General features: G+C 40.3%; 1 protein-coding gene across 1 annotated transcript; it reads right to left on the bottom strand.

Moving 5' to 3' along the window:
• Window positions 1-1,426: 1,426 nt before the first annotated feature.
• LOC149002396 (calmodulin-7) lies at window positions 1,427-12,882 on the bottom strand. The gene is made up of 2 exons (XM_089136380.1): window positions 12,630-12,882; window positions 1,427-2,160 (listed from the first exon to the last, which is right to left on the bottom strand). The coding sequence occupies exons 1-2, from the start codon at window positions 12,703-12,705 to the stop codon at window positions 1,787-1,789; spliced, it is 450 nt and encodes a 149-aa protein (XP_088992506.1). The 5' UTR covers window positions 12,706-12,882; the 3' UTR covers window positions 1,427-1,786.
• Between the last annotated feature and the right edge of the window lie 1,110 nt (window positions 12,883-13,992).

The raw sequence follows: 13,992 nt of genomic DNA, 5'->3' as shown, positions 1-13,992 counted from the left end.
CGTACCGAAGAAATTCAGTTTCGACATGTACTGCACTAAATTTTGTACGGTGCGGTACCGTGTGTTTTTTACGGTGCAATTTGGTACGGTTAAACAATTTCAACACGCAATTGACACTCTTACCCTTCCATACTCAACCCTTAGGTGGGTGAAGAGATTTTCATCTTCTACCTACACTTTGTCAGAAACCGTCCACAACTACCACGGCAAGAAACCACCCCACCCCCTCCCTTGTCGGAGACCAACTGCTCCCACTTTCCCTTAGTCGGCTACCACCCCACCCCCTTCTTTCAATTTTGAACTCTGGCTTGAGGCAAGGGAGTAGAGACTCGCGTTCTGACTCAGGCATTGCAGCAGTCATCTCGACGAGTTTCGGAGCACGAGAAAGGTCATACTTGCGACAAGCAGCGGATTTTAGGGCATTATGGTCGATGTTTTCTCCACTCTGAGCGCTCTACCATGGTATTAAAGAAAACTATCTCAGTTATGGCTCTAACTCGGGCATCCTCTTCGGTGAGACCATGAGAGACGACTCCACCTCAACCTGGGCGAGGCATCTTCCTACCCTCTATGATTTCTGCCGCTGCCATGTAAGATGGAGAGATTTGCAACTGTAATACTTCTTACAGAGTGCACTCACCATTGACCTGATCGATCTATAAAGGCGGCAATGGCTCGAAATTAAAACCTAGGCCCAACTGCCAAAGTGCAGCAGTTAAAATCGTAGTTCCAAGCAAATAGTAACAGCTCGCCCAAGCAACAGTTGCAAGTGAAAACAACAACACGTGTTCAACTCAATAAAACTAAAAATATATGGAAGGAGCAGGGTAGTTTCCGACAACAGCGATGGTGCTTAAGTAAAAGATTGATGAAAGGCGTCTAGATTGGATATGGGAGGATTTTTTTTTTTTTTTTTTTTTGGGAGGATATTAAATGCAAGTAACTATGTCATCTCAATGCCCATAACACATTTGAGTAAATTAAATTTTATATTTAAATGACTTAAATAAGAATAAAAGCATTTAGGTAATTTTACTAATCATTTAACAGAAATTAATTATAAATCATTTATAATATTTTAAGTAGATGCCATGTAATTTACAGCATAAACACTAATTTTACCCTAATACTAAAAAAAATATAAAAAACTCTAAATAAAATGTTCACCGAAAATAAAATAAATGCAATCATATATGCTTCTTGGAAATAATTCACATTCAAAAGAAGCATAACCAACTTGCTGATAGGATTGTATGCTAGGCTTTCTATCACTCATTCTGTTACAAAAGTTCAAGGACCTTCAATTCCCTATTTTCTATCCTCCCCATCTTGAATAAGCTTTGAAACTCTGTTTTTATTAGCTAGATTACTACCCGTAAAGGCCATCCACCACACAAATCTGTAGTGACTTCAAACCTACATATATACACGAGAAGGTCAAAGGAGAAGGGGAAATAGGAAATAATATAATTAGATCTGCCAAAAGTTGAAAATAAGGTACAACCCCAACCGTTCAAACGTAGAGGACACAGAATTTGAAAAAGATAAATCCAAACTAAGACAAAGAACCAGCCAGAGAAGAAGAGTTACACAACCGACATGAATAGAGAGAGAGTACCAAGCCAACGACACTACTTCCTCTTTAATACTCCTCTTCTTTAAGAAACGTAAAATTAATTTCTAGAGGAAATTAGAAACTGCACTGCACTGCACTTATCTACCCTGTTCCCTTTTTTAAGTCTCTCCCCTTCGATTTTCTTTACCTTCGATTCTGGGAATCTGATCCTCACTTCGCCATCATGACCTTCACAAACTCCTCATAGTTGATTTGTCCATCACCATCGACATCTGCCTCACGAATCATCTCGTCAACCTCTTCATCTGTGAGCTTCTCACCAAGGTTAGTCATGACATGGCGCAGCTCAGCTGCAGAGATGAAACCATTCTGGTCCTTGTCAAACACCCTGAAGGCCTCCTTGAGCTCCTCCTCAGAGTCAGTGTCCTTCATCTTTCGGGCCATAAGATTGAGGAACTCTGGGAAGTCAATTGTTCCATTCCCATCTGCATCCACCTCATTTATCATGTCCTGGAGCTCAGCTTCTGTTGGGTTCTGCCCCAGTGATCTCATTACGGTTCCCAGCTCCTTGGTTGTGATGCAACCTGCACAGAATAATTGAAACTTATTTCATTCTTGACATATCCTAACATCATTTTATCTACCATAAGTGTACCGACCATGCATATCCAAGATAGCGCGCTTCACATGTATTACCATCCAAAGAGGCCAAATGGACATCATATTTCATATAAATCATTAAAAGTAATAAAACTGAAAGATTATAGACATTAAAAGCTGATGAAACTCTTAGCATACTTCCCAGTCACATCGTTCTTTGTGTCAGCTCTCTGCCTATGACTATAAAAAGTTCCAATTCTGTAAAAATGTGCGCACAGGGCTTATACTCCCTTAATTTCAAACCCATACCAACATCGAATCAAAACACTATTATAGACAACTGCAGCTTATGAACCTATTTACCATAGTCAACGACAGCAGCAAGGCTTATACCTACTGGTGCCATACAGTGAAGGGGGAGCGCCAGAAAAAATCAGAGATGCCATGGGAAGAGAAGCATAAGAGAGTAGAGGAGGCACCCATCCTCCCCTCCTTTTTCCACCCACACTCCTGAGGCTTTTTTCTTCTCTTCTCTTTTTTCTTTTTCCCTCTAGTAAGTTTGGGTGTGGTGTGGAGGGTTGTAGCCCCAGCTACACAGACTTTCACAAACAATAATTTCTATCATATTTCCAAGACCTCCATTTGCCGTGTAGCCCTTAGATCACAATACATGGCGTTTTAGAACTCAACAGCTTTGATTACAAGAGGAGTTTACAACCGTTGGATTTCTAAAACGCCACGCATCATCATCTGAGGGCTATGCAAGACAATAGCCATGAGAGCATGGGAGCAAACAAAAAATTCATCTCTTTTTACAATGGGAGTGAGGGGATTACAGAAATTAAACCTGTAAAATCAGATCAAATAACAAACCATAAGGAACTATAAGAATTACGAACCAAATATCCTATGACAAATTCCAAATAAGAGAAATAAACTTTGAGATATTACTTCCCTAGATAATATGAATTCCTAAAATTCTGAGACCAATGACCCAAATCTCACCCTCACCCGGTCTCATCTCTCTTAGGAAACTCAAATGGATGGGGTTGATCCAAGGCAATATACATGCATGAACTCTCTCACCAACCACTGTCAAGAAAAACTCACCACGACTTTTCCACAATGAGAGTCAACATCATGCGATCCACATCCACAAATATTGGCTTCAATGGGGCAAAAATTCAATGCATTGCAGGGTCAACCAGTGGCTACCGGTCATTACCAAATGACGGCTCTTCAATTGGAATCTAGACATGGGGTTTTACATTCGAAATCAAATCACTAATCAACTCTTCAATTGGAATCTAGACATGGGGTTTTACATTCGAAATCAAATCACTAATCAACTCTTCAATTGGAATCTAGACATGTACATTGACTTGTTGCTTTTACTTTCCACATTTGATTCATCTTCTAACGATTATAGCATGCCCAACATCATATCATATGAATCGTTGTTTATATTAGCAAGTCCAAAGACAAGTCATCAAATTGGAAGTTCCATTTCCATTTTAGCAAACCTATCTGATTGAAAAGAAAAATCATCTCGATTAGTCTCCATGTAGCAGTGAATGACATGGTGCTGGTTCATCATTAGAAAATGCCGGAGGAACTAAGACTTGGCTTCAACAGTGGTCAGTCCACCTTCAAGTAGGAGACACTGGAGCTCCCCACAGTCAGGTACGTTTAAGAAAAAGAAAATTGAGATACCTCATGAAGCAAACCCAATTTTAAGGCTAGGGTTTGTAGAATAGTTTCCCTAAATTTAAGGGTTCGCCTAGAATCTTCCAGCAAATTAATGGGATGGTGCAAGGAACCAAGGATGATCCTAAAACTATTATGGTATGAAAAGGATCAAACTAAAATTATCTGAGAGAGCTCTATTATCCCAAATCAGATGGGTAGAGTTTAACCAGGAAAAACAATAAAATTAGGATTTTATCAAATCCCTACGGGATGGATGGGGGAAGGGCTGTGGAGGGTCACAGGGGTTAGGGGATGATGCTGTTGTTATGCGGCAGCAAGGGGGGAGGGGTCTAGGTGGCGCGCAGAACAGGGTAGGCAAAGGGGAGGGCTTGCAGGATTCTGGGGGAGGTGCCGGCGGGTAGGGAACTGCTGGGGAAGGAGAGGGGGAGGTCTGTGATGGTCGGGGAGGGGTTTCCTAGGGCTTGCAATGGGAAGGAAGGGGGAAGGGCTGCGATGGAGGTAGATGAAGGGGAAGGGTTTCTTTTCTTTTCTTTTCTTTTCTTTTCTTTTTTTTTTTTTTTTTTTTTTTTTGGGGGGGGGGGGGGTGGTTGTTTACATACTTGGAGGCTGCTGGAACTGGAAGAAGGCTGCTGGTAGTTGAAGAGGGTTGCTGCAATTGAATGTTGAAGAACAGTAAAACCATCATCGCCCTCCTAAAGAGAACCACGACCCAATTTCTCACAAAGACTTCAAATTTTATTCAAGCAGATTTAACTTACAAAGAGAAGTAGGCCTTATTTAAAGCCTACTAAAAGAACTTAACTCCAAGTGGGATTCCTTTACAGATTACGATCCACTACACTAATCACAACCTTTGAAATAAAATTAAAAGATCTACTGGACCCCAATTGACACATGCTGAAATAAAATTCTAACTTAAAACTGTAATCTACAAGAATTTTGCATGGAAAATGATTCCTTAGGACACTCAACTACTACCAACTCAAAGTAAGACTTCTTACCAAAATTAGACTCTAAAATTAGGACTGAATTTCTGAAATTATTCCAGCAACTACATAGGGCTGAAAATGACCAAAATACCCTCCATAGGGGTTTGACCAACCTAAGGATACTTTTCATCTGTATTCTGTGGGTCCCACTTAGGTATCGACCGAGGGGGAAATTCTGGTTCACATAGTTCTCCCCCTTTTAAAGACATTCATCCCCAACAAAGGTTGATCTCTGCTGAAACTCTAGCCGCTACTAGGACTGTCTTCAGACTGGGCCACTGTGGAACCCTACCGGACTCGGTTATCATGATTGGTTGGACCTGAGTAGGACTCCTATGGCTGATGCGCTTGGCCTCTCTCTCCTTGGCATCTTCCGCAACGTTCAGGTGTAGGAGTATGATTTTCTGTCCTTTATGCTCGAAGATGCAAGTGTTCTCTTAGCAAGGGATAGTTACATCTTTGTCATACAGCCAAGGCCTTCCTAATATGATGCCAGTCATCTTCATGGGAACTACATCGCACCAAATCTCATTAGAGCAGGAGTGTAGAGTAACTGGGATGATGCACCTGGTAACCACATTCATTCTGGAATCATTAAGCAAAGTGACCTTGTAGGGTTTGAGATGCTTCTCTAGTGCCCTCTATATGAAACTTTCTGAGACTGCATTTATGCTACTTCCACTAACCATGATATCATGTGCAAGGAGTCCTCCTGCTCTACGTCTTGTAAAGAAAATAGAACTCCACTTCTAGTCTTCCTCTTCAGTAGTAGTTACTAGGATTTCAGAGACCAAATTGAGTTGGGCTTCATCTTATCCTCATCATTCTCCTCTTCCTCAAACTCTAGTGGTGGACGCTCATGGATCTCTTCAAATTTTGGATTTGACTGGGGTACCTCTAGGACTGCAAGTTCTCCCCTCCTAGGACACACACTAGCGATGGTGACCTCTTTCATGATAGCAAAAAACACTCACCAAGGTTATTGCCAAAGACTGGGCCACAATTCTCTATTCTGATAAGATTTGCTACTTTCGGTGTTACAGCTGAAGTGGATTGTAGGGTTTGGTTGTGGGTTGCTCTCTCCTTTATCTACACTACCTTGCTTCTTCTGCACCAAGAGGGACGATGCATAGAGGGCCTTATTGAATATGTCTCTCAGATTGATGATGTTTGTGGCTCCCAAAGCTAACTGAATAACAGATTTTAGACCAAGCATGAACCGGGTAATGGTTTGGAGCTTACTTTCTCTGGTGCATGTTCTGGAAGCTAGGGAATCAATTGTCAAATGTAGTAAATGACAGACATTGTACCTTGCTTGAGTGTATGGAACTATTCAACAACTTCAACCTAGCCTTGTAGTGTTTTGGAAGATACCTCCATGTAAGCTCTTTGCACATCTGGTTCCATGTAGCGGGTTCTCAGCCTTCGTAGTATAGCTCTCTCTCCATAGTACTCCACCAATCTCTGGCGACTCCAACCAATCGCATTTTTCTGTCCTCAAAAAGATCATACCAGTCGAAGTAATCATCTAGGGCCGGCTTTCAGTCATAGAAAACTTGTATATCAAGAGATCTATTGAGCTCCTTTAGCTTTACCTTGTGGTGGTCTGCACCTCTTTTATGTTCTTGGCCTCCATTGAAATAGGCCCTCACGTACTCTTCAAATGTTGGTTGTGCAGCTTATGGCCTCCTTTGTTGCTCATCGTCATTCTCAAAAACATTCATAAATAGAATTTTGTACCTTGATTCGTATAGCTGTTTCACTCTCTACAATACCTGGGTTGATAAGGCTCTGGCACATCCATGGTGACTCTAGGATTTGCTGGCATCTACATCTTTGATACCAACTGATGTGAACCCAATTTTAGGGTTAGAGTTTCTAAAATAATTTCCCTCAAATCAAGGGTTTGCCCAAAATCTTCTAGCATATTAATGGGATGATGTAAGAAACCAAGGATGATTCTAAGACTATTATAGGATGAAAAGGATCAATCTAAAATTTTTTGGTAGAGCCTATTATCACAAATCAGATTGGTAGGGTTTTATTGGCAAAAAGGATAAAATTATGGTTTTATTAAATCCCTATGAGATGTTTTTGAGATATCCAAAATCACACTATGGTTGATGGGAAAGAAGCGCGAGATAACTTGGATCACCATGGGTTGGTTCTTAGAGATCTTGGAAGACGATTCTTGGATCTTGGGACAATCTTTCAAACCTTTCTTTTCTTTCCTTTTTCTTTTCTTTTTTCTTCTTCTCTTTTCTTCCTTTCTTTTTCTTTTTCTGTTTTTCTTCTTTCTATTTTATAACTGCCACAAGTCAGAGAGGGGAGGGGAAGAGAGTTCGAGAAATAGGGAAGGGAGTGGGGGTTGCTGAAAGGGTTAGGAAACGTGGGGGAAGGGCAGGGGAGGGACGCAGGGGTTAGGGGAAGGAGATAGGGGAATGGCAGGAGGTGGGGGAAGCTGCCGCATCAAGGGGGGTGTCTAGGGTGGTGGCAGAACAGGGAAAGGGAAGGAAGGGCTTGCAGAGTGCTGGGGGAGGGGAAAGGAAACGGGGAGGGGTTTCCTAGGGCTTGCAACGGGAGGGAAGTAAGGGTGAGGGGCTGTGATGGAGGTAGGACGAAGGGGAAGGGGAAGCAGCTGAGGTTTAAAATACTAGGAGGCTGCTGGAAGTGGAAGATAGCTGCTGGTTGTTGAAGAAGGCTACTGCAATTGAATGTTGAAGAACTGTAAAACTGCCGTGCCCTCCCAAAAAGAACCACGACCCAATTTCTCACAAAGACTGCGAATTTTATTCAATTAGACTTAACTTGCAAAGAAAAACTAGGCCTTATAGATATATAGCCTACTAAAAGAACTTAACTCCAAGTGGGATTCCTTCACAGATAAGGATCCGACCACACTAATCCCAACAGTTGAAATATTATTAAAAGATGGACCCTAATTGACACATGCTGAAATAAATTTCTAACTTAAAAACTCTAATCTAAAGGAATCTTACTTGGAAAAGGATCCTTAGGACACTCAATTACTACCAACTCAACGTACGACTTCTTAACAAAATTGGACTCTAAAATTAAGACTCAATTCCTGGAATTAAATTTCAGCAACTAGATAGGTCAAAAATGTCCAAAATACCTTCCATAGGGGTTCGGCCAGCCTAAGGAGGCTTCTTGTTTTGTGGGTCCCACTAAGGGTTAATGCCAACAGGAAAATTTTGGTTCACATCACCTCAAGGATTAATAAGTGATATACAAGGTACGTTGTGCCTACTTTCTTCACAGATCCGATAATTTCCTATTTTATCATCTTCATATCATCTTGTACCTCTTACCTTTACCTCCGACCTTCTACACCACCTCATTTTCAGCCCCGAGGCCTTACTGCACAACCTCTGTTACATACCACATTGGCTCGCCTCTCCCTGCCTCTTTGATCTCATCCCTTCCACAATTTCATCCCCAGCTCTCAGCCCTCTACTCCACAAGTCATTTCAGGTTGGACAAAATCAAAATATCACACAACTGTTGCAGCTACTACTGTTTTGAATCTCTACGAAAACTTGCAACTCTTTGACTTCATAAGCATAACTTTAACTCATCCAAAGAAGCAATTGAACATTCCCAAGAAATAACAGTGGCGGTTCATAAATAGAATGAACTATATAAAGGGGTGGCGAGGTTGTAACTAAATGGAAGTCTATAAGCCGATGCCAAGACTGCAAACGAGGATTCAAATAAAAAGACAAGGACATAATATATAAACGGGGTAATTATGGGGGAAACATCAGGATAGAAAAACAAAAACAAAATAAGGGAGGCCAATTCTCGGAAAAGGTTAACCTAAGAAGGAAAAGTACGACAGGAAACTGAAACAAGAGAAACGAGAAATAAAATCAGAAATAGTGGGATGGGTTGATGCTGGGTTGTCATTTGGAATCTGCACTATAATGAACACTAGAACAAGGTGGAGGAACTAAAACTCATCCAACATTGCTAACCTGCAACTAGGAAACACGGAGATCCCCAATCAGGTATGTCTAAGAAAAAGACAGTTGAGAAACCTTCAGTTTTCAAAAGTGGTATATAAGGTACCAGTGAACTATTTCGTTGACAAATCAGACAAAATTCCTATTTTATCCTCTCCATTTCATCATGTACCTTCTACCTTCACCGCCCACCTTCTGCCCCACCTCATTTTCAGCTACAAGGCCTTACTGCATAACCACTGCCTCTGACCCGACCACCTTGGTTTGCCTCTCCTTGCCTATTGCTCTCATCCTTCCACAATTTCATCCCCAGCCTCACAGCCCTCCACTCCACAATCAAAGATTCACACTATTTATGCAGCTACTACTGTTTCAAGTCTCTGCCAGAACTTCTACTTCTTTGACTTCATAGGCATCTATAGTCTGACTCCTTATCCAAATAAAAATCATTCTCAAGAGGCCCATCCCCGACCTATCAACTCTCTCAACACAAGTTCAGGCTAACTCACTGAAATAGTTGGGTATTTTCTTTGATCATTAAAGAACATCAATAGACCTAATAATTATTCACTTCTCTTCTGATTGGATCAGGGTAACTTCCCTGCTGCTGCTTGGTTCAGATAAAATTCCTAATATTTGCTTGTGTTGGGAGAAACTTCTATCTAACAGCAAGCTTGTAGGAATGAATTTTAAGCATTCAGAAACTCTTAAGTGGTGACCTTAACAGTAGCGACTCAGAAGCTTAGCTCTCAGATGACTTATTCATGGTTGGTCAATGGTCATGTAGGATCAACAAAATAAAGTGCACAAGCTCGACTATTAAGGTTAAAAGGGATTATGTTGCGCTCAGCTCCAGGTAAGCACTGCATTGATGATCTTATGCGCTCAAAAATGCCCATGAGAGAGCATAGCAGAGCAGAGGATCATATCAGAAGGGAGAATCTGGACCAAATGGAGTTGCTCAAGGGTAAAAAACTAAAGCAGAATTGAAGTGCCTTTTATGTCAAAGTGGGTCCAATTACTTCGGTAAGATCAGATAGAGCTTCTCAGAGAGGGAAGACCCGAAGGGTTATTGCGACATGAAGTAACGTGTTTCTGCTGTGATTTCAATGTTTCTGCTGTGATTTCGATAAGTTGTTTTGGTGACCGAGATATTTTAGGCATCAGGCTGCTTCCAGGGTAACGGTTTGCCCAACTGTCCTTATGGTGGGTCTTCCCTGCTTTGATTTCTAAAAAGTTCTCAGAATCATTAGAACAGATGAATCAATGTCTGGAACCAAAATTGAAAAAATTTCAGATTATCTTTGTATCAACAAATATATGCAACATCCTTCAGTTATGGTGAAGGCTGCAATCTTGCATGGTTGTTGTGTTGGTGATGGCAGCGGTAAAGAGAAAGTGAAGGTAGTTGTGGAGAAATTTAAAATTTTATACCATTTGTACTAAATGGACATTTTAACTGTCAATTTTCAAAGAGTGAAATGATCATTAAGATTGGATACCTCGCTGTAATTTAACGTTTTATTTATCAATTAATTTATTGAAAAGTTTCTCGCTCTTGATCTGTCTCCACTTTGGCCCGGAAGACGATGGCAGGGTGGGGTAGATAGAGTTGCAAAGAGTAAAGGACAGTGAAGGGGTTGTTGCTGAAACAACAGTAGGATCTTTCCCCAACCCCCCCCCCCGGGGGCCTTCTTTGTGCGGGGTAATTACAAAATCCCTACAAGAGAAGAGAGTTTTCAATGGTAGATAGGCGAGGTAAAGGGTTTCAATGGTAGATAGGAGAGGTAAAGGGTTTCTGTGGGAAGGAGGGTCATTAGTTTTTTTTCCTTCTGTATAAACAGAGATCGATTTTTCTATTTCTTTTTTTTCCAGTCAATGTGAAAACAGAAATCAGTGGTAGATAGGACAGGTAAAGGGTTTCTGGAAGGGGGGTGGTTTTTTTTTTTTTTCCTTCGGTCAATATAGAAACAGAGATCAATTTTTTCTTTTTCTTTTTTTTTTTTTCGGTCAATGTAGAAACAGAGATCAACTTTTCTAATTTTTTCTTCTTTTTTTCCTTCGGGGTAGGAGGAAATAGCCATAGTTTGCAAAAGTAATGGAAGAGAAGAAAAGAAGAATACTGACTGGAAGGAGAGGATCCATCTGCTCTGAAACCAATTATTGGTGAGCCTGTATGATGAAGAGGAAACGCCTGAAAAGTCAGAGATGTTGTGAAAAGAGGGCGGCGGGGAGGAGAGAGAGAAGCATCGTCACACAGACCAACCACTAAAGCTTTCACAAACATTAACTCTACTAGTACTTCCAACCTCCTAATTGTGACATCATACATAGAGAAAATAAAGAGACCCATAAAATAAGACTAACTCTCCAACCCCCAACTCAAATAAGGTAACCAAAAGGAATAAAAGGCGGCATTCCCCAAATAACTGAAATTTCAAAAATTCTACTCGACCCATGACTCAAATTGCACCCCATTCATCTCTATCTAGAAATCCAGTTGGGACTGTGCCAGTCAAAGCCACCATATCTACATTATACTCCTCTTATGTTCAAACCTCAACAACCTTCAATCCTAAATAGTTAATTAATAGATCATGTCCATCAATTGACTCCAATACATCAGTTCTCAACTTCCAACTGAAGAAGTCAACGCACAAAATAGCAAAAGAAGACCATCAAGAATGAGACAGCTCAAGTTGCCATTCTCGAACAAGAACAGGGACAATTGCAGACAACGTTAACAAAGAAATTTAAATCACTGGCTTAAAACACTATCGCACGAATAATTTTCTTCTAATGCTACAAAGCAATCTTGGCCAGTAAACAGACATTAAGAGGCACTGTTATAAATCACCAGAAGGGGAGACAATAGGGATGATCTTAATAAGCTACTTTTTTTTGGGTAGTTAAATCACTGGCTTAAAACACTATCGCACGAATAATTTTCTTGTAATGCTACAAAGCAATCTTGGCCAGTAAACAGAACATTATGAGGCACTGTTACAAATCAGAGACAATAGGGATGATCTTAATAGGCTACTTTTTTTTTGGGTAGGAAAAAAGCTATCCTAAAACAAAGAGACTGTTGAGACCATTCATCATCCACTTGGAGCCTCTTTCTAAGTAAATGATCATTACTGCCAAAACCCTAAAAGGAAAAGTTATGGTTGACCGTCAATCTTCAACGAAGGTCTCCATGGGGCTGCAGAGGAGATTACACATAAGGGGTGTCTTGGGGTCATCACAGACTGTCAAGCCCATCAAGGATTAAAACAATCAACAAAATCAATAAAAGATTCCAAAAGCTTAAGAAATAAAGAAGTTATTAGTAGCCACTGCATTCCCAAGGGAAACATGAATGGTCAACATAGATTTTGAACCGAGAAACCAATACAACCATGTTCCCGTGATAATCATGACATGTTGCATCTGGTCCAGCGAGCGGCAAACGACCAAGATCCACTTTTTATGTCGTGAAGATCAAAATGAACACCTATTGTAGATCAAAAAACCCAACCGACACGATCTAGCTACTAAAGGCCTTCTACATGATCCCAGAATTATACAACCAACCTCTATCTCTAAATACCAAATGAAAACGAGATCAAAGAAACAATTCAGAAACCATAAAGCCAGGATCTCAAGGGGACCCTTAAACCCCAGCAGAGGATTTGGAATAAATCCAATATCTGTTAAAGAAACAAACAAAAATGATAGCTTTGGAAGGAAAATTAAACGACACGACTAAGAGGAAGGAAATCAAACCGTCTCCATCCTTGTCGAACAAGCTGAAAGCCTCTTTGAACTCAGAGATCTGATCGTCAGTGAGCTGATCGGCCATGACTTTAGTTTCTCTTTCAGAAATCGATACAACGACAGAGAGGAATCACAAGAAGAGAGGAAGGAAGGAACCAATCGGAGAATTGAGAGGGTGAGATCTAAAAGCTCTGCAGATTGAAACCGTTCATTCGCCTGTTGTTTCTCCGGAGAATTAGGGTTTATAGGAACGCAAATATAACGCATCGGGGGTTTTCGATTTCTCTAAAAATAGAATTCCCGAGATTACAGGATTACCCTTCAGTTTCAAACGTTTTTTTTCACAAATTATTGAAACTTAAAATGACGAGGTGCCCTCGCTTGGAATTCATTAATGTGATGTTCGTAAATGACTAGGGGCTGTTTTTGTCAAACAAAACTACGACCATAGTTTACCAAAAATAGAAATCGAGTATAAAGATGGTTGCGAAGTCTGTAATTTTCTTTTCTTTTCTTTTTTTGTTTTTTTTTTTCAAAGCGCCAGCTTGCCCACACCTTGATTACTTCCTTGGGGGGAGATGTTGTCTGCAAAGATCGAACCCATGACCTGATTTTCAATTCAACCAAACAAGAAAATCTGATTTTCAAAAAAATTTTGTTGTTTGTAATTGGTAAGTTTAAAGCATTTGTTGTTGGATTGCATTAAAATGCATTGACCATGATACAATACTCAATAGGATGATACATCTCTTGACTTGACTGATTTGATACTCGATACCGATATTCAAACCTTGGTAACGAGTAGCTTTGTATAAGGTGGAGGAGATATACACATGGAATTTTGCCCATGGTCCCCAAAATTTTAATCTCATACTACAAAGCATGGATGTTCGCCGAATAATCCAGCCCGTTGATGTTTCTCTCAAGAAAAATTGTATTTGCTATTTCACCTCCATAGAGTAATGTGAGTTAAAACTAAACAGACCAGTCAATGCAGGGTTGGTGGAGTGGCAAGATTCATACTTATTAGTGGAGAGGTTATGGGTTCGACCCTTGCAGACGATAAAGCTCCCTTTAAGGATGTAATCAAAGTGCACACAAGCTGGTCAGGATGAACCTCAAATACCAAAACAAATAGACCATAGCTATTGCTAAAGAGATTTTCTTTATTTTATTTAATTATTTATTTTTTTCCTAGAAAAGACTCCATTGGAAGATTAAAATTATATTTAAATTGCTCGTTTTCTCTTTTTTTGGGTAAAAAAATATAGCTACTTTCAAGTGCCAAAGGCTATTGAAGACATCTCTATTGTTTTCCCAATTTACTTCACAAACCAACTTTAAGTGATAGGATGGATATATTCATTAGGGA

This window comes from Hakea prostrata, chromosome 10 (assembly GCF_041222555.1).
Source record: "Hakea prostrata isolate BN-2017 chromosome 10, UWA_Hpros_2, whole genome shotgun sequence".
NCBI lineage: Eukaryota > Viridiplantae > Streptophyta > Magnoliopsida > Proteales > Proteaceae > Hakea > Hakea prostrata.
Note: the sequence above shows the minus strand (reverse complement) of the source record. Positions and strands in the feature narration are given on the sequence as shown.

What these genes read in the sequence shown, in the direction of transcription:
- LOC149002396 (XM_089136380.1), bottom strand. Translation starts at nt 12,705, where the DNA reads ATGGCCGATCAGCTCACTGACGATCAGATCTCTGAGTTCAAAGAGGCT. An exon ending in GTTCGACAAGGATGGAGACG is followed by an intron (nt 2,161 to 12,629) that starts GTTTGATTTCCT and finishes TATTCTGTGCAG; the next exon opens with GTTGCATCACAACCAAGGAG.